Source organism: Jaculus jaculus, chromosome 10 (genome assembly GCF_020740685.1).
Source record: "Jaculus jaculus isolate mJacJac1 chromosome 10, mJacJac1.mat.Y.cur, whole genome shotgun sequence".
Lineage (NCBI taxonomy): Eukaryota > Metazoa > Chordata > Mammalia > Rodentia > Dipodidae > Jaculus > Jaculus jaculus.
In genome coordinates, this window is record NC_059111.1 from 25,631,369 (window position 1) to 25,656,937 (window position 25,569).

At 46.7% G+C, this 25,569-nt stretch overlaps 1 protein-coding gene across 1 annotated transcript in view; it reads left to right on the forward strand.

The window, feature by feature from the left end:
* Acsbg1 (acyl-CoA synthetase bubblegum family member 1) overlaps window positions 1-25,569 on the forward strand; it is an 83,874-nt gene that overhangs the window by 42,221 nt on the left and 16,084 nt on the right. The window contains exons 3-7 of the mRNA XM_045160729.1: window positions 10,764-10,984; window positions 11,951-12,039; window positions 12,482-12,602; window positions 24,872-24,952; window positions 25,043-25,192. Coding sequence (XP_045016664.1) covers window positions 10,764-10,984; window positions 11,951-12,039; window positions 12,482-12,602; window positions 24,872-24,952; window positions 25,043-25,192 — 662 coding nt within the window. The remainder of the gene's footprint in view (window positions 1-10,763; window positions 10,985-11,950; window positions 12,040-12,481; window positions 12,603-24,871; window positions 24,953-25,042; window positions 25,193-25,569) is intronic.

Sequence of the window (25,569 nt, forward strand, 5' to 3'; positions counted from 1 at the left end):
GTAGGGCTCAGGCTGGTATGTCGTATTCTGTGAGCACTTGGGCAATGCCATGTCTGACCTTGTCCTCAAGCATCAGGGTAAGTAAGGTAGAGAGATAAGCCTGGGTCCCTTTGGCACACACTCATTCCGTCCAGCTCCCCTGGCTGGGATGAGAAGGAGGCCAACTTGTCCTTCCTTCCACACTGCTGGCCTCTGCTCTGCATCAGGCTGACACCCAGAACCCAGAGAGGAGGCGCCTGCCTTGGTGAGCAGGCATGATCATAGCCCAGTAGTCTTCAGCTAGAGAATGGCATGCAGCCCTTGAAGTGCTGTCGCTCTGCGTGACAGAGGGAAGGGTGTTCCTGTCAGTGTCACAGCACACACAAAGGTATAGGGGCCGGAAGGGCAGGAGGACGGACAGCAGCTCAGGCAGGGGCTGTTGAGGCTGGGAAAGGGGAGCCCTTTGGGGAAGGTCCTGCCTGAGAGCAATGGTGTGGACACCCCCCCTGTGGCCAATGTGAGCTGAGGAAGGATTTTTCAGTAGGTCAGATAAGGGTGTAGAATGATTACTTCGGGAGACTCAGCCAGGCATGATGGCATTATTATTATTATTATTATTATTATTATTATTATTATTATTATTTAAGAGAGAGAAAAGTACTATGAGCACACTAGATAGGACCTATTGCTGCTGCAAATGAACGCCACTTTATGCATATGGCTCTATGTGGGTACTGGAGAATTGTACCCAAATGGGCAAGGATTTGCAAGGTTAAAGTGCCTTTAACTACTCAGTGATCTCCCCAGCCCAGGGACAAATATTATTGTCCTCATATTGTAGTTTCTTTCTTCTTAAAAATTTTTTTTATTATTGACAACTTCCATAATTATAGACAATAAACCATAATTTCCCCAACTTTCCCCTTCACAACTCTGCTCTCCATCATATCCCCACCCCCTCTAAATGAGTCTTTCTTTTATTTTGATGTCATCTTTTCCTCCTCTTATGATGGTCTTGTGTAGGTAGTGTCAGGTACTGTGAGGTCGTGGATATTCAGGCCACTTTGTGTCTGGAGGAGCACGTTGTAAGGAGTCCTACCCTTCCTTTGGCTCTTACATTCTTTCCGCCACCTCTTCTACAATGGACCCTGGGCCTTGGAAGGTGTGATAGAGATATTGCAGTGCTGAGCACTCCTCTGTCACTGTTTCTTCCTTCTTTAAAAAAAAATTTCTTCTCAGTTGGGTGTTGTGGCACATGTCTTTAATTCCAGCACTTAGGAGGCAAAGGTAGGAGGATAATTGTGAGTTCGAGGCCAGCCTGAGACTCCATAGTGAATTCCAGGTCAGCCTGAACTAGAGCGAGACCCTACCTCAAACCACTCCCCACCAAAAAATGTATAATATTTATTTTTTTAATATTTTATTTTTATTTATTTATTTGAGAGAGTGAAATAGGCAGAGAGAGAGAATGGGCATGCCAGAGCCTCCAGCTACTGCAAACAAACTCCAGATGTGTGTGCCCCCTTGTGCATCTGGTTTATGTGGGCCCTGGGGACTCGAAACTGGGTCCTTTGGCTTTGCAGGCAAGTGCCTTAGCCACTAAGCCATCTCTCCAGCCCTGTATTTCTTTTCTTTGGGGCTGGGGAGATGGCTCATTTGCTAACGCACTTCTGTGCAATCATGAGAACCCCAGCCAGCACTCCTGTAAATGCTGGCCTGTGAGCCCAGTGCTCAGGACTCAGAGAGAGGCAGATCTCCAGGGCAAGCTGGCTAGCTAGACTGCCTGAATTGGTGAGCTCTGGGTTCAGAAAGAGACCCTGCCTCAGTAAGTAAGGTGGAGAGTGATAGATTAAGTCACCCAGTGTCAACCCCTGGCCTCCAAATGCATGTGCACACATGTGCACATACACCCCCCCCACACGCACATGCATTCACACATACACAGATATGCAAATATACATATGCACACACCTAACACACATACACATGCAAAAAAGGCTTTTTAAAGGTTTTTGATAGCTTTCATAATTACAGACAGGAACCCATGATAATTCCCTCCCCTCCCCTACTTTCCCTCCCTCACAAATCCACCCTCCATCATATCCCTCCCCCCCCCCCAGTTGTCTCTCTTTGATTTTGACGTCATCATCTTTTCCTCCTGTTATGAAGATCTCGTAGGTGGTGCCAGGCACAGCAAAGCCATGGATATCCAGGCCTTTTTGAGTCTGGAAGAGTGCATTGTAAGGAGTCCTACCCTTCCTTTGGCTCTTATATTCTTTCTGCTACCTCTTTTGCAAGAGACCCCGAGCCTTGGAAGGTGTGATAGAGATGTCTCAGTGCTAAACATTCCACTTGTGTGATGGTTTGATTCAGGTGTCCCCCATAAACTTAAGTGTTCTGAATGCTAGGTTCCCCAGCTGATGGCAATAAGAAATTAATGCCTCCTGGTGGCCGAGTATTGTTGGAGGTGGGCTTATGGGTGTTATAGCCAGTTTCTCCTTGCCAGTGTTTGGCATACTCTCCTGTTCTTATTGTCTACCTTATGTGGGCCAAGGGGTGATGTCCACCCTCTGCTTATGCCATCATTTTCCCCTGCCATTGTGGAGCTTCCCCTTGAGCCTATAAGCCAAAGTAAACCTCTTTTTCCCCACAAGCTGCTCTTGGTTGGGTGATTTCTACCAACAATGTGAACCGGACTGCAACAGTAAAGTGGTACTGAGGAGTGGGATTGCTGCTAGACATCTGACTGTGTGGCTTTGACCTTTTGGAGCTGATTTTCAAGAGGAATGTGAAAGGATTTGAAACTTTGGCCTAAGAGATGCCTTGCAGTGCTGTAAGTACAGCTTGATGGTCTATTCTGGTCAGAGTTGAAAGACCTGAATGTAGTAAGAACTGTGGACTATGAGGTTTGGCTTATGATGGTGAGAAAGAGCTTTGCTTGGACTGGGCTAATAGTTTATGTGAGAAGCTTGCTTTTATACCTGGATCCTGAGAAGTTGTGCAGGGTTGCTCTACATAGAAATGAACTGGTGTGAGCAGAGGTATATGGCACAGAAAAAAATGAAATCTTTGAGCCTAAACTGCTGCCTGCTCACCTGCAAATTGTTTGAGAGATTACCATTGAGAATGAGCCAGCTGACCTGCACTGGGACAACAGGAAGAATGTAGACTCTTGAAGGGTCCCTGAGTGCTCAAGGAGTGTCCTGTTCTTCCAAGTCTGCTTTATTCCCCCCCACCGCCGGATTAATAAAGTGGCACCCTACCTGGTATTGTGGAGTGTGAGAAACGCAGGAAAGAGAGGGTCATCGAGTTTGCAATGTGGTCTTGTGTTTTGGAAATGGCCATGGGCAGTGTGAAGCAGGTTTGCTGGATGCCTGCATGGAGACTCCATGAGGATGAACTATGGATTGCAGTGGAGACCCAGTGGAGATGCCGGGACCACGAGATGGCTGTTAAGGAAAGCTGCCAGCCCTGATGAAGTCTTCCAGGACTGTGAGTCACCTGGCTGGAGGGGCGGAATTGGAATGCCAAAGACTTGTTGCTGGTTAGAATTATCAGACTTGGAGATTTGTCACTGGCTAGAGTTGTTGGACTTTAAGCTACAGAGTTTGATGTTTGCCCTGGTTGTTTTAAATCTTGTATTGGTTGAATGTTTCTTTGCTATGCCCAATGCCATTTTTTTTGTAAATTTTTTTGTTCATTTTTATTTATTTATTTGAGAGTGACAGAGAGAGAAAGAGGCAGAGAGAGAGAGAGAGTGAGAGAGAGAATGGGCGTGCCAGGGCTTCCAGCCACTGCAAACGAACTCCAGACACATGCGCCCCCTTGTGCATCTGGCTATCGTGGGTCTGGGGAATCGAGCCTCGAACCAGGGTCCTTATGCTTCACAGGCAAGCGCTTAACCACTAAGCCATCTCTCCAGCCCCCCAATGCCATCTTTTGCAGTGTGAATGTTTTTATTCTGTGCCATTATGGGATTTTATAGGTTTTATTTTTGGTATTGTGACTCAGTTAAAAGACCTTGGATTATGGGGATGTTCGAACATCATTGGGACTGATAAAAACTATGGGTACTTTTAAGTTGAACTGAATGCATTCTATTTTACATGGTGTATGGATGTTGATTTATGGGGGCCAGGGGCAGAATGTGGTGGTTTGATTCAGGTGTCTCCCTTAAACTTAGGTGTTCTGGATGTTAGGTTCCTCAACTGATGGTCATTGGAAATTAAAGCCTCCTGGAGGGAGTGTATTGTTGGGGGCGGGCTTATGGGTATTATAGCCAATTTCCCCATGTCAGCGTTTGGCAATTGTCTACCTTATGTGGAACAGGGGTGATGTCCACCCTCTGCTCATGCCATCATTTTCCCCTGCCATCGTGGAGCTTCCCCTCGAGCGTATAAGCCAAAATAAATCTCTTTTTCCCACAAGCTGTTCTTGGTTGGGTGATTTCTACCAGCAATGCGAACCTGACTGCAACAACTTGCAAAGAAGTTTTGCAAATAAAAACCATGTATTTATGGTGGGCAACATGTTTTGAAATATGTGGACGTGTGAAATGGCTAAACAGAGGTAGTTAATATATATGTTACATCACAGACTAATTTTGTGATGAGAACACAGTCTCTAAGAGTGTGTGTGTGTATGTATGCAATCCTCGTACCTCGGCCTCCCAAGTGCTGGGATTAAAGTCATGTGTCACCATGCTTGGCTAAGAGTAGATTTTCAAAATATAACATGTTAATTATAGTCACCACATTGAACAACAATAGATCTCTAAAACTTTATAGCTTTCTTTTTTTTTTTTTTTCCTTTCTTCGAGGTAGGGTCTCACTCTAGCTCAGGCTGACCTGGAATTCACTATGTAGTCTCAGGGTGGCCTCAAACTCATGGCAATCCTCCAAAGCCTTCTGAGTGCTGGGATTAAAGGCATGCACCACCACACCCAGCTTTTTGTTGTTGTTGTTGTTGTTTTTTGAGGTAGGGTCTCACTCTGGCTCAGGCTGACCTGGAATTCACTATGTAGTCTCAGGGTGGCCTTGAACTCACGGTGATCCTCCTACCTCTGCCTCTCGAGTGCTGGGATTAAAGGCGTGCGCCACCACGCCCGGCTCACCCGGCTTTAAAAAAAAAAAAATTATGAGAGAGAGAGAGAATTGGTGCTCCAGGGCCTCTAGCCACTGCAATCAAACTCCAAATGTGTGTGTTACCTTGTATGCATGTGTGACCTTGTGTGTATGCATCCCCTTGTGCATTTGGCTTACATGGGTTCTGGGGAGTCAAACCTGGGTCCTTAGGCATTACAAGTAAATGCCTTAACTGTGAAGCAACCTCTCCAGCCCCTAGCTTTCTTAGGATAGAGAAATAACACGTCTTTCTGGGTGTTGTTTGAAGACAAAGAAACAGGTTAAGGGCCATGGGTCTCACAGAAAATGAGAAGGCCTGTTTCCTTATGGAAATGAAGATTGTGCCTCCAGTTTTTACTTGCAAATCCTAAGGCACTTTATTCATTCACTATTTATTGTTACTATTATTATTTTTTGTTTTTTCAAGGTAGGGTCTCACTCTAGCCCAGGCTGACCTGGAATTTACTATGTAGTCTCAGGATGGCCTTGAACTCATGGTGATCCTCCTACCTCTGCCTCCCGAGTGCTGGGATTAAAGGTGTGCGCCACCACGACTGGATCATTATTTATTTTATAATGCATTATTTATCATGATGCTAATACATTAGCTGCAAAGTATTTTCATAAGTATCTGGGTTTGTTCACCTTGACTGTTACTCAGACAACATGATTCTTCCCTTCTCTGGTTCCATTTTATTTTGTTTTGTCTTACTGTTTTTGATGTTGGAGACAGGGTCTCACATGAAGTCTGGGCTGATCTGGAATTCAATATGTAGGCCAGGTTGGCCTTGAACTCTTAGCAATCTTTCCACCTCTGCTTCCCATGTGCTGGGATGACAGGTTTGAGCTACCATGCCTGTCTCCCCAATTCTCTTTGTGAATAAACAACTCTGGGGCTGTAGTTGTGGCTGAAAAGCAGAGCCCTTGCCCAGCTTTCAAGAGGCTCTGGGATCTATTTCCAACACTGGTTAAAAACATAAATAGAACAACTGCAACAACAGGCAAAACCCAACTCCTTTCACTGTATTTGGATGAGGAGGCCTTCCACTTTTATATTGTAGACCTCAAAATTGTTTCATATTTCTTTCAATCAAGAATCCTATTTTTGTCATTCCAACAAAAGATTTTAAATGTTTCAGTTAAAACTCTCAGTATGGGGCTAGAGAGATAACTTAGTGATTGAGGCACTTGCCTGCAAAGCCAAAGGATGCAGGTGTAATTCCCCAGGACCCATGTAAGCCAGATGTACAAGATGGCTCATGTGTCTAGAATTGGTTTGCAGCAGCTGGAGAGTATACCCATATTCATTCTCTCTCTCATAAAAATAAACATATGTATTTTTTAAAAACTCAGTTTGGACCCAGGTGTGGTGGCACTTGCCTTCCATGAGTTCAAGGCCTGCCTGGGACTACATGGGAATTCACCATGTGCTCTCAGGCTGGTCTTGAACTCACAGTGATCCTCCTACTTCTGCCTCCTGAGTGCTGAGATTAAAGGCACCTGCCACCATGCTCAGCTGAGGTATAATTTATATACCATCTCATTCACCCACTTGAAGTGTGTAATTCAAAGATTTTTAGAAATTTACATTTGTATAACCATTACCACAATGCAATTTTACAACATTTTCATCACCCCCAAATTTTCTTGCACTTACTTTATAGTCACTCTCCATTTCTGCACCTCATCCAGGCAGTAAGTCTTTTCTTGATACTTCATATGCATGTAGTCATATAATGCATAGAATCATATGATGCATGGTCTTTTGTATCTGGCTTCTTTCACTGGCTGTGTTTTGAGCTGTATTTGTGTTTCAGCGAGTACAGGTATTTGTACACACACACACACAACCACATACACACACATATACATATATCTTTTTAAATTTTATTTATTTTTTATTTATTTATTTATTTTTGAGTGTGACAGAGAGAGAAAGAGACAGAGAGAGAGAGAGAGAATGGGCACGCCAGGGCTTCCAGCCACTGCTAATGAACTCCAGACGCATGCACCCCCTTGTGCATCTGACTAACGTGGGTCCTGGGGAATCGAGCCTCGAACCGGGGTCCTTAGGCTTCACAGGCAAGCGCTTAACCACTAAGCCATCTCTCCAGCTCAAATTTATTTATTTATGAGAGAGAGAAAGAGCAAGAGAGAGAGAGAGAGAGAGAGAGAGAGGGGGGGGGGGGAGAATGGGCATGCCAGGGCTTCTAGCCACTGCAAATGAACTCCATATGCATGTGCCACCATGTGCATCCAGCTTTTGTGGGTTCTGGAGAATCAAACCTGGGTTCTTAGAGTTTGTAGGCAAGTGCCTTAACCACTAAGCCATCTCTCTAGCCATTTATAAATTTTAAATATTTTATTTATTTACATCAGAGAGTGAGAGAATGGGCATGCCAGGTCCTCTAACCATTGCAAATGAGCTCCAGATGCATGTGCCACCTTGTGTCTCTGGCCTTTGTGGGTAATGGGGAATTGAACCTGGGTCCTTAGACTTTGCAGGCAAGTGCTTTAACCAAGGTCATCTCTCCAGTCCTATTTAATCTTTTGTTTCCAGTAGAATTACATCCCATTGTATGGATAAGGCACATTCTGTCTTCATTGGCATGTCTGTGAATATTCAGGTTGTTTCCATTTGGGGATTATTAGAAGTAACGCCAGAATGAGCATCCATGCACAGGTGTCAGTGGGGACATACCTCAGAGAAGCATTGCTGAGTGTGACAGTAACTCAGTGAGAAACTGCTCAGCTGACTTCCAGTGGAACTGTTTTGCCATTCACTTCCCACCCCCCATCCCCAGACCTGTATTTTGTTTCTCTCTGCCCTTGCTAACCTCTCTCATTCTCACAGGATTTCTGTAAAGCCAAAAGACAAACAACTTAGTAGGTTCACAGCAGGGAGTACCAGGGTCAAGGTCGGTATGTCCTCCCTCCAGCTTTCAAGTCAGTCCCTCAACTCTGCCAAAGCCAGGGCTGGAGACAAGGTGATCATAGGTCTGCTCAAGGTGTAAGATGCTAGGTAGAGCTTGGAAAAGTCCTTGAAGAGATTGAAAGGGGGCTCAGGCCTCCACTCAAGGGTACCGGTCTCCAATAATAGCTGGCACAGAGCCTTGGTAAGGAAATGGTGTGTGGATGCCAGCCAGCATGGTCCTGGCTTCTGCCAGTACAAGTCCATAGATAAGTGACTTTCTCTCTGATGCCCTCCTCTGGCCCAGCCTGTTTTCCCCTTGGCTCATAAATGCCATGTCCCCCTGCCTCATACATTCTCTTCTGGTTGTTAGGCCTGAATGTGTCTGCCTGTCCCAGCCCCAGGACTTTACCCCTTCCTTCCTTCCCTCCTTCCTACCTTCATTTGTTTTCTTCCTTCCTTCCTTCCTTTATTTTTTCAAGATAGGGTCTCACTCTAACTCAGGCTGACCTGGAATTCACTATGTAGTCTCAGGGTAGCCTCAGACTCATGTTGATCCTCCTTCCTCTACCTCCCAAGTGCTGGGATTAAAGGCATGCACCACCATGCCCGGCTGACTTTACCTTTTTCTGCCAACCTCAAAGTCTCTATACAACCTAAGCAGATGTCAACGAAAGAGAGTAAGGACATTTGTCTAATTTCGGTAAGGACTGGTGACAAGGCACCTTAGCCCATCAGCTCCAAGACAGAACCACTTCGCTTGTGCGATCTGGGGCAAGCGCTACTCAGGATTGGCTTCCCTGGAGAGGTGAAGTTGGTGGGGCCAGGTGGCCAGCAGGCAACAGTGCAATGAATGCCCCATGTCTTGCAACCTGTTCCTGTTCTATGGCCACCTTTGTTTGTTTGTTTGTTTGTTGTTGTTGTTGTTTTGGTTTTTTCAAGGTGGGGTCTCACTCTAGCCCAGGCTGACCTGTAATTCACTATGTAGTCTCAGGGTGGCCTTGAACTCATGGCAATCCTCCGACCTCACACTACCACACCCAGCCATCTTTTTTTTTTTATGCTTTAAAAAAAATATTTATTTGAGACAGAGAGAGAGTGTGTGTGAGAATGGATGCACCAGGGCCTCTAGCCACTGGCGAACGAACTCCAGACGCATGCTCCACCATGTGCATCTGGCTTATATGGGACGTGGAGAATTGAACCTGGGTCCTTAGGCAAGTGCCGTAACCACTAAGCCATCTCTTCAGCCTCTTCTGTGATCATCTTTGTAGAATAATCACCCTTGTCCCAGGGAGATCTGGCCAAATGTGATGGTACCTACCTGTAATCCCACTACTCAGAGGGCTGAAGCAAGCAGAGTGCAAATTCAAGGCTGGCCTGCAAGATCCTGTCTTTAAAAATTAATTAATTAGGGCTGGAGAGATGGCTTAGCCATTAAGACATTTGCCTGCAAAGCCAAAGGACCCAGGTTCAACTTCCCAGAACCCATGTAAGCCAGATGCATAAGGGGGTGAAGGCATCTGGAGTTTGTTTGCAGTGGCTAGAGACCCTAAGTGCCCATTCTCTATCTGTCTCTCTTTCTCTATCTCTCTCTAAAATAAATCAATAAAAATAATTTTAAAAATTAATTAACATATTTATTTATTTATTTATTTGCAAAAAGAGAGAGATAGAGAGAGACAGAGAGAATAGGTGTCCCAGGGTCTCCAGCCACTGCAAATGAATTACAGATTCATGCACCATTTTGTGCATCTGGCTCTACATGGATACTGGGGAATTGAACCTGGGTCATTAGGCATTTTAGTCAAGTGCCTTAACCACTTAGCCATCTCTCCATCCCAGGCTCCTGTCTTTGCAAAAAAAAGGGGGGGGGCTGAAATTATTCAGATCATCCATACATACCTCCTTTGCAAGCAATTTGAAAAACTTTAGAAACATCTGGGCGTGGTGGCACACTCCTTTAATCCCAGCACTCGGGAGGCAGAGGTAGGAGGATCGCCATGAGCTCGAGGCCACCCTGAGACTGCTAGTGAATCCCAGGTCAGCCTGGGCTAGAGTGAGACCCTACCTTGAAAAACAAAAGAAACAAAACAAAACAAAAAAACCCTTAGAAACCAGAGAACGGAGGAACGTGTACAAGTCTCTTATACACTCTTTGAGTCTTATATCCCCCCTGAAAACAAATGCTCACCTTCCCTCTGAGGAAGCAATGCTGGGGTGTAGCCCCTACCCCAGATCCCACATACTAAGTGATCCAGGCTCTGTCCCCACCTACTGCACACGTTGCTCTACCTGACTCTCAAAGGCTTAGAGATGTCCAGACAGTGTCCCAAAGGAGGCAGCAGGCACGCCTGAGTTTGTCCTGTGACTCTTCCACTTCCTCCGTGAATGACCTTGGTAAAGACACTGGAGTTCGGAACCTCGGAGACCAGACAATGCGAATCTAAGGCAACAAAAGCTCCCCACACACCCCAACCATCCCTGCCAGGCCACTCAAGCCGAGATAACAGGAGAGAAAGGTGGGGAGGCCTCCCCGTCTCTGCAGCCTCCTCTCCAAGACGCTCTTCCCTGAGCTTTGCTCCCCCCCTTCAAGGTTGACCCAGACCGCCGCCTCCAAGGAGCCTTCCAGCCTACCCTCGCCTTGGTTTGCCTGCCAACCCCCAGGCCAGGGTTAGCAGCTGGGGCTGGAGGCCCCGCCCCCGGCTGAATTGGGTCTCCTGAGACAGTGTCTTCTCCCGCCTTTGCAGAGGAAGCGCTGTGGACAACTCGGGCTGATGGGAGGGTGCGCCTGCGCCGCGAACCCTACTGCACACAGCTTCCCTATACTGTGCACCGGATGTTCTACGAGGCCCTGGACAAGTATGGGGACATCCGAGCTCTGGGCTTCAAGCGGCAGGACAAGTGGGAGCACATCACTTATTTCCAGTATTACGCCATCGCTCGCAAAGCCGCCAAAAGCTTCCTGAAGGTAGGAGACCCTGACTAATGCCCTTTCTTCTCCTTTTTGATTTATTTATTTGAGAGAAAGGAACACAGAGAGAGAGAGAGAGAATGGGTGCACCAGGGCCTCTAGCCACTGCCAACAAACACCAGACGCCACCTTGTACGCCTGGCTTTACATGAGTACTGGGGATTTGAACCTGTGTCCTTTGGCTTTGCAGGCAAACACCTTAACCACTAGGCAATCTCTCCAGCCCCTGTACCTGCTTTCTAGCTTGGCACCTCACAAGCCTCCTCCCCTAGTAGGAAAGGCCTTTAGAAGTCATCGTTGACTGAGCTGGTATTATATCTAAGCTTTGCATGAAGGATTTTTACGTGTATGGAGCCTTTGCCACGGGCCAGCAGCTTGTAGGAGATTCTTCATTTGATATACACGCAGGGAGGGCTGGGCTCCCTGGGAAAGCCTTGAGTGGTGTTGCAGTCTGGTTCGCATTGCTGTTAGAAATCACCCAACCAAGAGCAGCTTCTGGGAAAAAGAGATTTATTTTGGCTTACAGGCTCGAGGGGAAGCTCCACGATGGCAGGGGAAAACAATGGCATGAGCAGAGGGTGGACATCACCCCCTGGCCAACATAAGATGGACCACAGCAACAGGAGGGTGTGCCAAACACTGGCAAGGGGAAACTGGCTTTAATACCCATAAGCCCGCCCCCAACAATACACTCCCTCCAGGAGGCATTAATTCCCAAATATCCATCAGCTGGGAACCTAGCATTCAGAACACCTAAGTTTATGGGGGACACCTGAATCAAACCACCACAAATGGGCACAAGGGCTACTGAGTGACCACTCCATCAGAGAGTTCTCTGGCTGAGTAGGTCCTGAGACGGGCTTGGCGGTGTTTCTACAGTCTGTGCAGAGGGCGGTGGGGGAGAAGGAGAGAGAGGCCCCCCACCCCGCCTCGCTGACACGCCTGTTTGCTTGTGACCTACAGCTTGGCTTGGAGCGAGCCCACAGTGTGGCCATCCTCGCCTTCAATTCCCCCGAGTGGTTCTTCTCAGCAGTGGGCACAGTGTTTGCAGGGTGAGTGGCTGGGTAAGGGCGGGGTCTCCAATGAGTGCGTGATGGACAGAGCAAGTTTTTGGTGGGGGGTTCGAGGTAGGGTCTCACTCTAGCCCAGGCTGACCCGGGATTCACTATGTCGCCTCAGGGTGGCCTTGAACTCACAATGATCCTCCTACCTCTGTCTTCCAAGTGTTGGGATGAAAGGTGTGCGCCACCATGCCTGGCCTTTTTTTTTTTTTTTTTAATTTTTTGATCATCTTTTCATAGAGCTCTTTCCTATTTCCCAATATCCCAACATCCCATGTCTCCCCTGGGGCCTGCCTTTGCCCTCCCCTACTTCCTAAGATGATACCGGAGGCCAGCTTCGGGGCGCCAGGCCCTCTGCTGGTGAGAGCTGTGAGGATCTGGGGAAGGGATGTCTCCTCTGCCTCTGACACGAAGCCTTGTGGATTTCTTCCAGAGGTATTGTCACTGGCCTCTACACAACCAGCTCCCCTGAAGCCTGCCAGTACATCGCCCATGACTGCCGTGCCAACATCATTGTGGTCGACACACAGAAGCAGCTGGAAAAGATCCTGAAGGTTCGGGGAGAAAGGGTGGTGGGCAGGGGTAGAGGCAAAGCATTCGCTCTAGTGCAGAAGACCACTTCTACCCTCCCACGCAGACTTTTCCTCCCCCCCTCAGCATGACAGGGCAATGATTACTTAAGGATGCAGAGACCAGCCGAGGCCAGGGGTGATGGGGCTCGCACTGGGGAGGCAGAGATAGAAGGATCTCTGTGGTTCAAGGCCACCCTGAATTCAGGCTGATTACATAGTGAATTCTAGGTCAGCCTGGGCTAGAGCAAGATCCTACCTCAAAAAAAAAAACAAAGCAAAACAACGCAAACAGACAAAGAAAAGATGAAGCGACCAGATCACCAAAGAAATGGATGATAGGGTCTTGGGCTCATACTTCTGCCCAGACCACTGACTCCCAGGTTTTTCAGTCTGGACAGGGCCTCATGTAAAGGGAGCAAGAACCGTGGATGCTGGGTGCCTCTGTGGTATGTGTGTGGCACAGGGTTTTAGTACCATGAACTTGCAAGTCAAAATGGAGAGTGGGGGGCTGGAGAGATGGCTTAGCGGTTAAGCGCTCGCCTGTGAAGCCTAAGGACCCCGGTTCGAGGCTCGGTTCCCCAGGTCCCACGTTAGCCAGATGCACAAGGGGGCGCACGCATCTGGAGTTCGTTCGCAGAGGCTGGAAGCCCTGGCGCGCCCATTCTCTCTCTCTCCCTCTATCTGTCTTTCTCTCTGTGTCTGTCGCTCTCAAATAAATAAATAAATTAAAAAAAAAAAAAAGGAGAGTGGGGCAAGGTTGCCATGGGATTAGGGAGTGGAACCAAGCCAGAGCAAGAGCCATGGGGTCTTCCACAGTGGGCCTGTAACTGGTATGCAAAAGTACCTTTTCTGGGGTACTGAGGGCACCTCCTGATTTACTTAAGGCCTGTTCCTGATGAATCCCATCCCAACGTGCGCCATGCTGGAGCGGTGGCCTGGTGACACCTCAGTTTCCCAGCAGTACTTACAGCCTACAAGGCCTTCCAGGTTTTCCATACTTCCCGAGGAGGCCTCTCAGAACTTGGTGGCTTGGCTTGTATTCTTTTCTTAATATATATATTTTTATTTTTACTTATTTATTTGAGAGTAAAAGAGGCAGATGCAGGGAATGGGGCATGCCAGGGCCTCTAGCTGCTGCAAATGAGCTCTGCATGCATGCATTACCATGTGCATCTGGCTTATATGAGTCCTTGGGAATCTAATCTGGCTTCGTCGGTTTTGCAGGCAAGTGCCTTAACTGCTAAGCCAGCTCCTCAGCTTTTTTTCTTTTGACCTGTCCTTGAGCCTCAGCTATGTGGCTAGTGAAGATCAAGTGATTAAACTTTCAGAGAGGCCATGGCAGACACTTTCCCTCATCTCTACGGGACAGTTGTCTTAAAAAAAAAAAAAAAAAAAAAAAAAGCAAGCTTGGGCTGCTGGTTCTCAATCAGACAGATGCAAAAAACCTCTCTGAGGCAGACCCAGGCTATGAGCCATACCCCAGACAGTGGGTCACATTCCAGGCAGGATCTCCTTGAGGGCATCCCATCTAGGTTTAAAATAGTGCCCTCAGGGCCGGAGAGATGACTTGGCAGTGAGTGCACTTGCCGGCAAAGCCAAAGGACCCAGGTTTGATTCCCCAGTACCCACATTAAGCCAGATGCACATGGTGGCACATGCATCTAGAGTTAGTTTGCAGTGGCTAGAGGCCTTTGTGTGCCCATTCTCTCTCTCATAAGTTAATTAATTAAATTAAATATATTCTTTAAAAAAGAGTGCTCTCAGGTGAGCAGTCTAGGCTGAAAACATCAGCTCACAGCAAAATGAGAAGGCACTCTGGGATGATTCCAGAGTTGAGCCCTATTCTGAATGCGGCTGAGCATGCCCACTCCTACTTGAGAGCCACCAGCTTGCAGAGGTGGCAGCCAGCTCCCTGTATTCCTCCAAGTTAGGATCGCCATGGAAGGGAACTGAGGGAGACTCCCTCCCTCCCTCAGCAGGGTCTGAGGAGGGACATAAGTCAGCAACTTAGAGGTAACTTTCTCTGAAGTAGAGCTGGCCTTGTGGGATCGTGACTCACACAGTCCTGCAGACCCTCTTGAAACCACCACCGAGGATGGACTTGTACGTTGTACTTGGCTGACCCGTCCTAGGTTCAGACCTCCTTGAAGGCTTGCTCTAAGCCATGTGAGTACAGCCTGTTTTCCACCAAGCGAGGGCTTTTTGGAAAATCCTCTGTTTCCCAGGCACTCTGACCTGCCCTTGTTTTACTATAAAGGATTTCTTCAACAGCTCATTCTAACAATGGCCTGGCCTTCCATGGGACCCTTTTCTGAGCTCTGTCTTCATGATCTTATTCTAAGCATCTCCATTCTTTCTAGCCTGGAGAAATGTGTCACATTGGGAGAGGAAAGATGAGTGTGGCATGTGTGGCCCTGAGGTGAAGAGGGTTATGCTACCCTCGGGTGTCCCTCTCCCCTCCTGTGGGCTCTTGATGGTGGTGGTCAGCTCAGCAAGGATGCCCATGATTGGCCTGCTCCAGTACCCCAGGACTCAGCGTGGTCCCCATGTCTTTAGGCTTGGAGGCCTCAGAGGCCCCAGTGAGCTTAGAAGCACCTTGGGCCTTTGGGCTGTTTCTAGAGCCTAAGGAGTCCAGCCCCAAACCAAACCAGGATCCCAGAGGCTCATTTCACTGGGGGTTTGATAGATTCAGAACCAAGCTAGCAGAGACTTGAGCACTGAGGAGCCGATGCTGAGTCGTCTCATCAACTTTCCCCCAGGGAACGACACTTTCCTCAGTAGTCACACATCTGGATCTGGGGGGTGGGGGGGAAAGCTGGTGAGTTTAACAGCCCCTCCCTCTCAGGTGGTCAGATCCTTGTCTCCCCTCCACCGAAGTAGGATCTCACTCTAGCCCAGGCTGACCTGGAGTTCACTATATAGATTCAGAGTGGCCTTGAACTCACAGCAATCCTCCTACCTCTGCCTCCCAAGTGCTGGGATTAAAGGTATGTGCCCCAACACTCAGCTAGGTCCTTGAAAGCATGAGGACTTTAGTTCCATCCACAGAACCCATGTCAAAATGCTAGGAGTTAGCCGGGCGTGGTGGTGCACGCCTTTAATCCCGGCACTTGGGAGGCAGAGGTAGGAGGGTCGCCGTGAGTTTGAGGCCACCCTGAGACTCCATAGTGAATTCCAGGTCAGCCTGAGCTAGAGTGACACCCTGCCTCAAAAACAAACAAAAAAAAAGTGCTGAGAGCTGGTAGTGTGGGCTTGTAATCCTAGCTGTGTTTGTCAACCCGGCCATGGGAAGGCAGAGGTAGGTGGATGTGATTGGTGAGCTCCAGACCAGTGCAAGACCTTGTCTCAAAAAACATGGAAGGGGCTGGAGAGATGGCTTAGCGGTTAAGCGCTTCCTGTGAAGCCTGAGGACCCCGGTTCGAGGCTCAATTCTCCAGGACCCACATTAGTCAGATGCACAAGGGGGCGCACGCGTCTGGAGTTCGGTTTACAGTGGCTGGAGGCCCTGGCGTGCCTTCTCTCTCTATGGGCCTCTTTCTCTCTCTCTCTCTATCTCTCTGTCACTCTCAAATAAGTAAAAAAAAAAAAAAAAAAAAAAAAAAAAAACATGGAAGGCATCTGAGAGAAACAACATCCCAAGGTTGTCCTCTGGCCTCCATGCACACCTGCATGTATTTGCTCCCATACACATGTACACGTGCAAAAAAATAAATAAATAAATAAAGTGGCCCCACTAGACTCTATCAGGTCCCTCAGCCTCGGGGCCAAGCTCTCTGCCATGGGTGGTTGATCTCCTACAACTCCCATGCCCACTTCGCAGCTGAGGAATCTGAGGCCCAGTTAAATAATGACCACCCATAGGCCATTATTTACAAACATCACTACCGTCATCTCCAGAGAGCTTTCCATCATGCAAAACTGAAACTCCATGCTCACTAAATGATAACCCCTTTTCAGCCAGCCAGATGAGGGGGTCTTGAAAGGTCTCACAGAGACACATTAAGTACCTATTGTGATCTTTACAGTGTATGGTTGTTTCAGCATAGCACGTTGTATCTTATAAATATGTACAATTAGCATATGTTGACTTAATGGGTTTTTTTAATTTAACAGTTTTTTTAACTTTTTATTAACAACTTCCATGACTATAAAAAATACCCCATGGTGATACCCTCCCTCCCCCCACTTACCCCTTTGAAACTCCACTCTCCATCATACCCCCTCCCCATCTCAATCAGTCTCTCTTTTGCTTTTGATGTCTTGATCCTTTCCTCCTCTTATGATAGTCTTATGCAGGTAGTATTAGGCAATGTGAGGCCATGGATATCCAGGCCATTTTGAGTCTGGAGGGAGCATGTTGTATGGAGTCCTGCCCTTCCTTTGTCTCTTACATTCTTTCTGCCACCTCTTCCGCATCAGACTCTGAGCCTTGGAAGGTGTGATAGAGATCTTGCAGTACTGAGCACTGCGGTCATTTCTTTCCATCACCATGTTACCTTCTGAGTCGTCCCAAGGTCACTGCCATCTGAAAAGAGAAGATTCTCAACCAAAAGTGAGAGTAGCATTAATATAAGGGTGTAAACATTAACAGAAGTGCCTACTGGGCAGTTTGATAAGCATAGTATATACATTTGGCCAGACAACAGCAGATGTTACACCCCTAGGGCTTATGACTACCCCTGTTTTAAGTATTCAGTATCAGGGATGTTTTCCCTTCCCATGGAGCAGGCCTCCAGTCCAATTAGAGGGCAGTTGGTTCCCCCCATAACAGACGTGCCATTATTGTACCCATTGCTCATTTGGCCTGGCTGGCCAATTATAAAGCTTGTGGTATCCATTGATGAGTATCTTCACTAGTGATTTCTCTTTCTCCCATTGAACTGCATGCAGAATGGCTTCTTCCAGCTTTCTGTCAGCTGGTCTACATGGAGGAGGCTATCAGCTCAGTTCCAGCAGGATTTCTCAGTGCCTTGCAGCCCAAGTATGTGGAGTCTTCGGCAATAGGGTCTTACCATCCATTCCTGGTGGGAAACCAAGAGCCTCGGCAATGGCCTATAATGTTTTGGGGACATCAGGGACCTCTCTGGCCAACAACTCACTGGAAGATATCCCATCCCATTAGTACCTGTTGTGATCTTTACAGTGTATGCATGTTTCAGCATAGCACATTGTATCTTATAAATATGTACAATTAGCATATGTTAACAGGTTTTTTTTTTATTTAACAGTTTTTAAAAATACTCTTATTTACTCTAGAAAGACAGAGAGAATGTGTGTATGCCAGAGCCTTTTGCCACTATAAATGAATTCCATACATATGTGCCACTTTGTGCATCTGGCTTTACATAGGTGCTAGGAAATCAAACCCAGTCCAAGAGGCCTTGTAAGCAAGTATCTTTAACTATTGAGCCATCTCCCTAACCCATTTTAACTTTTTTTTTTTCCAAGGTAGGGTCTCACTTTAGCCCAGGCTGACCTGGTACCTGAAATTCACCATGTAGTCTCAGGGTAGTCTCGAGCTCACAGCGATCCCCCTACCTCTGCCTCCCAAGTGCTGGGATTAAAGGCGTGTGCCACCACGCCCAGCTTTAAATTTATTTTTTAAGTAGGGTTAAAAAAAAAAAGCTTCCTTCTCCCTCCTCCCAGTCCCTGGCAATAACTACCATTCTACTTGCTGTCTGCCTCCAATATCTTTATACAGTTGGTTTATTTAAATCAGACCATAACCTAGGCCCCTATGTTGCATGTGATGGTGAATGTTTGTGAGTCACATCCTTGACTTTGGTTCCCCATGCCATAGGCCAACAAGGTCCCCACCTGGGAACTTGCTAGAAATGCAAATGTGAGGCCCCCACCTCAGTCCTACTGGATAAGAAACTCCGGGTTTGTCACCATTCATGTGTTTCTGCTCCCCACCCACCAGCGTTAACCAGCACATGGGAGGCTCTGGTTCCCACAGGAGCATGAGAAGCAGAGACCTGTGACAAAAACTAGGTCAGCTGTCTTGCTCAAGGCCTCACGTTCTGGATGTGTGACGGCTTTCCTGTCCTGCTGCTTAACTTGTTCCACTGGCCTGTATTTCCTGCTGATCTGAAAGCTAGATGTGCTTCCGAGGAGCTCTTTCCTGGCAGGCGCACCACCTAGGTGGCTCCGGGGACGTCAGCTTGCACGTGACAGGCCTACTCTGCTCTGTGGTGCTGAGAGTCACCCGAGGCCAGGTAGCGGCCACCTGCTTTTCCACTGTGGCACTCCAATCAACTTTCCTCAAATGGTTATAGCATCCATCCATTGGTTCTCTTGGCCTGGATCCATTATCTCCTGAGGGTGGAGAAGATACGCTGATAAAGCATCAGCTAGAGTTCGCCATAGGAACATGCCCTTTTTACCTGGCGCTCTTTGGGACCTGAAATACCTGTCTTCCCAAGGCAGGTGGGGTTGACTGAGTAACGATTAATTTAGCAGATGTTGCATATGTGTTTGAAAGGGTCTATATTCTGCAGTGGCTGGGAAGAACCTTTATTTATTTTGTCAAGTTGGTGGTATTTAAGACTTCTGCATCAGTATGGATTTTCTGTCTACTCATTCTATCAAAGACCGAGGGCTGGAGAGATGGCTCAGCAGTGAAAGTGCTTGCCTGTAAAGCCTAGGAACCCAGGTTCAATTCCCTAGTACCCATGTAAAGCCAGATGCACAGGGTGGCCATGCATCTGGAGCTCATTTGCAGTAGTTAGAGGCCCTGACATGCCCATTCTTTTCTCTCTCTCTCTCTCTCTTTCTATCTATCTGCCTCTCCTTGCAAATAAATAAAATCAAAAATATTTTTTTTTAAACTTTTTTTTTTTTAATTTTTATTTATTTATTTGAGAGCAACAGACACAGAGAGAAAGACAGATAGAGGGAGAGAGAGAGAATGGGCGCGCCAGGGCTTGCAGCCTCTGCAAACGAACTCCAGACGCGTGCGCCCCCTTGTGCATCTGGCTAACGTGGGACCTGGGGAACCGAGCCTCGAACCAGGGTCCTTAGGCTTCACAGGCAAGCGCTTAACCGCTAAGCCATCTCTCCAGCCCATCAAAAATATTTTAATACTGAGAAAGGGGCCAGGGTTTAGCTCAGTGATAAAGTGCTGAGCATATGTAAACTCAAAATACGTGCGCATGCGCGCGCACACACACACACACACACACACACACACACACACATGGAACTATTGAAATCTCCAATTGTTATTGAAAATTTGTCTATTTTTCTTCTCACTTGTATCAATTTTTGCTTCATGTATTTGAGAGCTATGCCATTAGACATATAAAAACTTAGAATGTTATATCCTGGATGAATTAGGAAATAGCTTTCAGGATAGTTCTTTTTCCAAAGCTACTTTGCCTCAAATTAGTATAGATACTCCATATTTTTTGATTAACCTTTGTATGCATACTTCTTTGTTTTATTGTCTATGTAGGATATGTGTCTGTGAGATGTGTGGTGTATACGTGTGTGTGCAGATATACATGCTTCATGCACTTGCACGTGGGGGCCGGAGGAGAACACTGGGTGTCCTTCTGTGCATGGTTTCTTGAGCTGGGATCTCTACCTCAACCAGGTGCTGCCGTCAGCAAGCCCCAGTGATTCCCTGGTCTCTACCCTTTCCTCTTCGTCCCCATGTGGACTAGAGTTACAGATATGTGTGGCTACACCAAGCTTTTTATATGGGTTCTGGAAAGTCAAATATAATGGTCTCTGGCCAAGAGGACCTCATGTAGCAAATGCTTTTATTCCTGAGCCAGCCCATTTTATTTTGTTTTTAACCAGTGTCTTTTAAAATGAGTTTCTTGCATACAGCATGTAATTGGGTCTTGCCTTTTTATCCAATCTGAAAAAGTTGTCATCAATCCACCATTTGGCTATGTGTTTTCTATTTGTCTCATCTGTTCTTTGTTCCTTTTCTCCTCATTTGTGACTTCTCTTGGATTGGGCTTTTGCTTTCTGTCACAACTGGCTGATTATCTGTCTTTATTGGCTTTATTATTATATCAACATTTGATCTACCTTAAAATATACATCTTTAGGGCTGGAGAGATGGCTTAGTGGTTAAGTCACTTGCCTATGAAGTCTAAGGACACACGTTCTACTCTCCAGATCCCACATAAGCCAGAAGCATAAGGTGATACAAGTGTGCAAGGTTGCACATGCTCACAAGGTGGCACACACATCTGGAGTTTGATTATAATGGCTGGAGGCCCTGGTGCACCAATTCTCTCTCTCTCTCTCTCTCTCTCTCTCTCACACACACACACACACACACACACACACACACACACACAAAGGCCAGGCTGTTAGGCTTGCCTCAAAAAAATACATATTTAATTTATCACAGTATACTCTGAAATATTACACTATTTCACATGGAACAGGGACCCTCAAAGCATGAGATCAGTCCTTCAAATCTATGGATTCCATACCCACAATTCAACCACTCTCAGACGGAAGTATTAGGGGAGGGTTGCATCTATACTGAATATGTATAGATTTTTTTCTTTGTCATTATTCCCATGACAATATAATATAACAACTATTTACACAGTATCTTGATTGTCTTGGGTATCAGTACTCTAGAGATAATAAAAAGCACATGGGAGGATACATCTAGATAATATGCAAATATACACGACTATGTTTAAAGGACTTGAGCACCCTCAGATTTTGGCATGCACTGAATGTTCTAGAACCAGTTCTCTTCAGGTACTGGGAGATGAATGTACTTCCACTCCCCTATCCTTTTTTTTTTTTTAATCATTTATTTTACTTCTATTTAAGTTATAAACAATATATTATTATCATTAAAATTATTGCAGTAATTAGTTGAAAATCTTCAAAGAAGTTTTAAAAAGAGAGGGGAGAGGAGACAAAAGAGGGTGATGGGAGTGGGCTATGATCAGGACGCATTATATATATATATGGAGGTTATCAATGAAAAATTTTTTTTAAAAAGCAACAATTTTTTTTTTTTTTTTCTGGACGTGCTGGTACATGCCTTTAATTGCAGCAATCTGGAGGCTAAGGTAGGATTTCTATGAGTTTGAAGCCAGCCTGAGACTATAGAAGTAATTCTAGGTCAGCCTAGGCTACAGTGAGACCCTACCTTGAAAAACCAAAAAAAAAAAAAAAAAAAAAAGAGTGTCTTTTTGTTGTTGTTGTTAAGGACAGTGTATCATTTTATAGCCCAGGCTGGCTTGAACTTGTGGGATTCCTCCTGCCTTATCCTCCCCAGTGCTTGAGGTTGCAGGTATGAGCCACTAGAAAGGTTATTTTTCATATTTACCCATAGTTTTGCCATTTCTAATACTGTGTTCCTTTATATAGATCCAAGTTTTTTTTTTAAAATAACTATTTTATTTATTTATTTGCAAGGAGAGAGAGAAAGGGGGGGGTGGTAGAGAATGGGCATGCCAAGGCCTCTAGTTGCCACAACAAATCCCAGGTGAATGCACCACTTTATGCATCTGGCTTTATGCGGGTACTGGGGAATCAAACCTGGGTCCTTAGGCTTTGCAGGCAAGTGCCTTAACCACTGGGCCATCTCTCCAGCCCTAGATCCAAGTTATCATCTGGTGTCACCTTCCTTCTACCTTAAGAGGATTTCTCAATATGTTTTATCTTACATTGGCAGCACATTTTCTTAGCTTCTCTGTTCTTTTGCCTTTATTTTATCTTATTTCTTTATTTGCAGAGAGAGAGAGAGAAAATGAGAATGGGCACACCAGGGCTTCTTGCCACTGCAAATGAATTACAGACAAATGCACCATTTGTGCGTTGTTGCAGTCCGGTTCGCATTGCTGGTAGAAATCACCCAACCAAGAGTAGCTTCTGGGAAGAAGAGGTTTATTTTGGCTCACAGGCTTGAGGGGAAGCTTCACGATGGCAGGGGAAAATGATGGCATGAGCAGAGGGTGGACATCACCCCCTGGCAAACATAAGATGGACCACAGCAACAGAAGGGTGTGCCAAACACTGGCATGGGGAAACTGGCTTTAAAGCCCATAAGCCCGCCCTCAACAATACACTCCCTCCAGGAGGCATTAATTCCCAAATCTCCATCAGCTGGGAACCTAGCATTCAGAACACCTAAGTTTATGGGGGACACCTGAATCAAACCACCACATGCGTCATGCTTCCTTTGTGTACCTGGCTTTATGTGGGTACTAGGGATTTGAACCTAGGCCATCAGGCTTTGCAAGCAAGTACCTTTAACCACAAGCCATCTCTCCAGCCCTACTGAGATTCTTGAATTGATAATTTTATAATTTTAATATACCTTAGAAGATTCTCAAACTTTGTTTTCATATCCTTGTTTTTGTTTATGTGTTCATGTGTATGGGTGTACATGTGTGCCCATGACTGTGGCGGCCAGAGATACTATTTGCCTTTCTTGAGACAAGGTCTCTCATTGGCCTGGACTTATCAATTAGGCTAGACAGGCTGGCCAGCAAGCCCCAAGAATTCCCCTGCCTCCTCCTCTCCAACACTGGGACTACACACACATACCACCATGCCTAGAATTTTTTTTTTTTTTTTTTTTTGTGGATTCTGAGGATCAAACCCAGGTCTTGCTACGTGTGGTGGCTCACGCCTTTAATCTCAACTCTCAGGAGGCAGAGGTAGGGGGATCGTTGTGAGTTCAAGGTCACCCTGAGAGTACATAGTGAATTCCAGGTCAGCCTGAGCTAGAGTGAGACCCTATCTTGAACCTCCCCCACCCCCGCAAAAAAACTCAAGTCTTCATGCTTATAAGGCAAACACTTTACTGACTGAGATCTCTCCCTAGTCCATTCAAACTTTATTTTTAAAAAATATTTTTTAATATTTTATTTAGTTATTTGAGAGAGAGAGAGAATGAGCACACCAGGGCTTCCAACCACTGGAAATGAACCCCAGACTCATGCTCCACCTTCTGTATCTGGTTTATGTGAATCTTGGGGAATCAAACCTTGGTCCTTAGGCTTTGCAGGCAAGTGCCTTAACCACTAAGCCATTTCTCCAGCCCTATTTTCTTTTCTTTTTTTTTTTTGGTTTTTCAAGGTAGGGTCTTGCTCTGGCCCAGGCTGACCTGGAATTCACTATGTAGTCTCAGGCTGGCCTCAAACTCACAGAGATCCTCCTACCTCTGCCTCTGCCTCCCAAGTGCTGGGATTAAAGGCATGTGCCACCATGCCCAGCTTCCAGCCCTATTTTTAAAAGATATTTTAAGGGATGGAGAGATAGCTCAGCAGTTAAAGCACTTATCTACAAAACCTAATAACCCAGGTTGGATTCCCCTCACATAAAGTCAGACACACAAAGTGACACATCCATCTGGAGTTCATTTGTAGTGGCTAGAGACCCTGGCATACCCATTTCCCAAACCCTCTCTCTCTCTCTCTCCTTGCAAATAAATAAATAAAAATACTTTAAGACTAGAGAGATTGCTTAGTGGTTAAGGCACTTGCCTGCAAAGCCTAACTACCAGTTTGATTCCCCAGCACCCACATAAAGCCAGATGCACAAAGTGATACATGCATCTGGAGTTCGTGGCAGTGGCAACAGAGAGAGAGAGAGAGAGAGAGAGAGAGAGAGAGAGGCAGAGGGAGGGAGAGAGAATGGGTGCACCAGGGCCTCCGGCCATTGCAAACCAACTCCAGATGCATGCACCACCTTGTGCATCTGGCTAACGTGGGTCCTGGGGAATTGAGCCTCGAACCTGGGTCCTTAGGCTTCACAAGCAAGCACTTAACCACTAAGCCATCTCTCCAGCCCATATTTAAGACTCTTTAAAGCAGGCCCAGATAACCTTTATGTGAAGCTAAATTTAGCTGCCCACACATTATGTTGACAGAAGCCTCCGTGACCCTTAGGGGCTGTTGTTTTCCAGGCTGGCTGTTACTCTTCCTCCTCTGTCATGAACTTTTGCCCTATGCATGTCTGGAGGGCTATTCAGCAGTGAGTCAGGATAACCTTCAAGAGGATGTCTTAAACTCTTTATTTCCTGGTATTCTATCTTAATCACTGTTCAGTCAAGCTCCAGGGTGTTTGAGAGTTTCCCCATCATCACTGCACCCAAGTTCTGCTGAGGGTAAACTATGGACAAAAGGTGGCAATTGCCCTACTTGGGGTCAAGGGTCAGAGATGGGAGGCCTAGAAACCAACCCTGGCACATAGGGTTCTTTATGGGATGTGACAATGTTCTTGATGAAACCCTATTTGCTCTCCCGTCCGCACAGATCTGGAAGCACTTGCCGTATCTGAAGGCGGTAGTGATTTACCAAGAACCCCCTCCAAAAAAGATGGCTAATGTGTATACGGTAAGGGGCTTGGGCACCGGGTGGTAGGCAGGGTCATGTCAGGGTCCACCCTGCTCATCTGGAATGGCTGCTCTCCCTACCTGGCCACAGATGGAGGAATTCATGGAGCTGGGACAGGACGTGCCCGAGGAGACCCTGGATGCCATCATCAGTGCCCAGCAGCCCAACCAGTGCTGCGTGCTGGTCTATACATCGGGCACCACCGGGAACCCTAAGGGCGTGATGCTGAGTCAAGACAATGTAGGACGGATGGCCAGATGGGTGGGAGTGGCCTGGGGATGGCTCTGCCCCGTGGTCTGCTTCAATAGCTGCTTGGGGGCTCCTCTGTCCCCTCAGCTCAGGGAACCAGGATAAGTGGGATAGTCCATGAGCCCATGGTCCAGACTGAGCCTACCAAAGGGGAGGGAGAATGGAGAGGAGGGAAGCCTATCCCCAGAGGTTTCCAGAACCTATAGAAATGTTTGGCTGGGTACGGTGGTATACACCTTTAATCCCAGCACTAGGGAGGCAAAGGTAAGAGGATTTCTGTGAGTTCGAGGCCACCCTGAGACTCCATAATGAATTCCAGGTCACCCTGGGCTAGAGCGAGCCCCTACCTCAAAATAAATAAATAATAT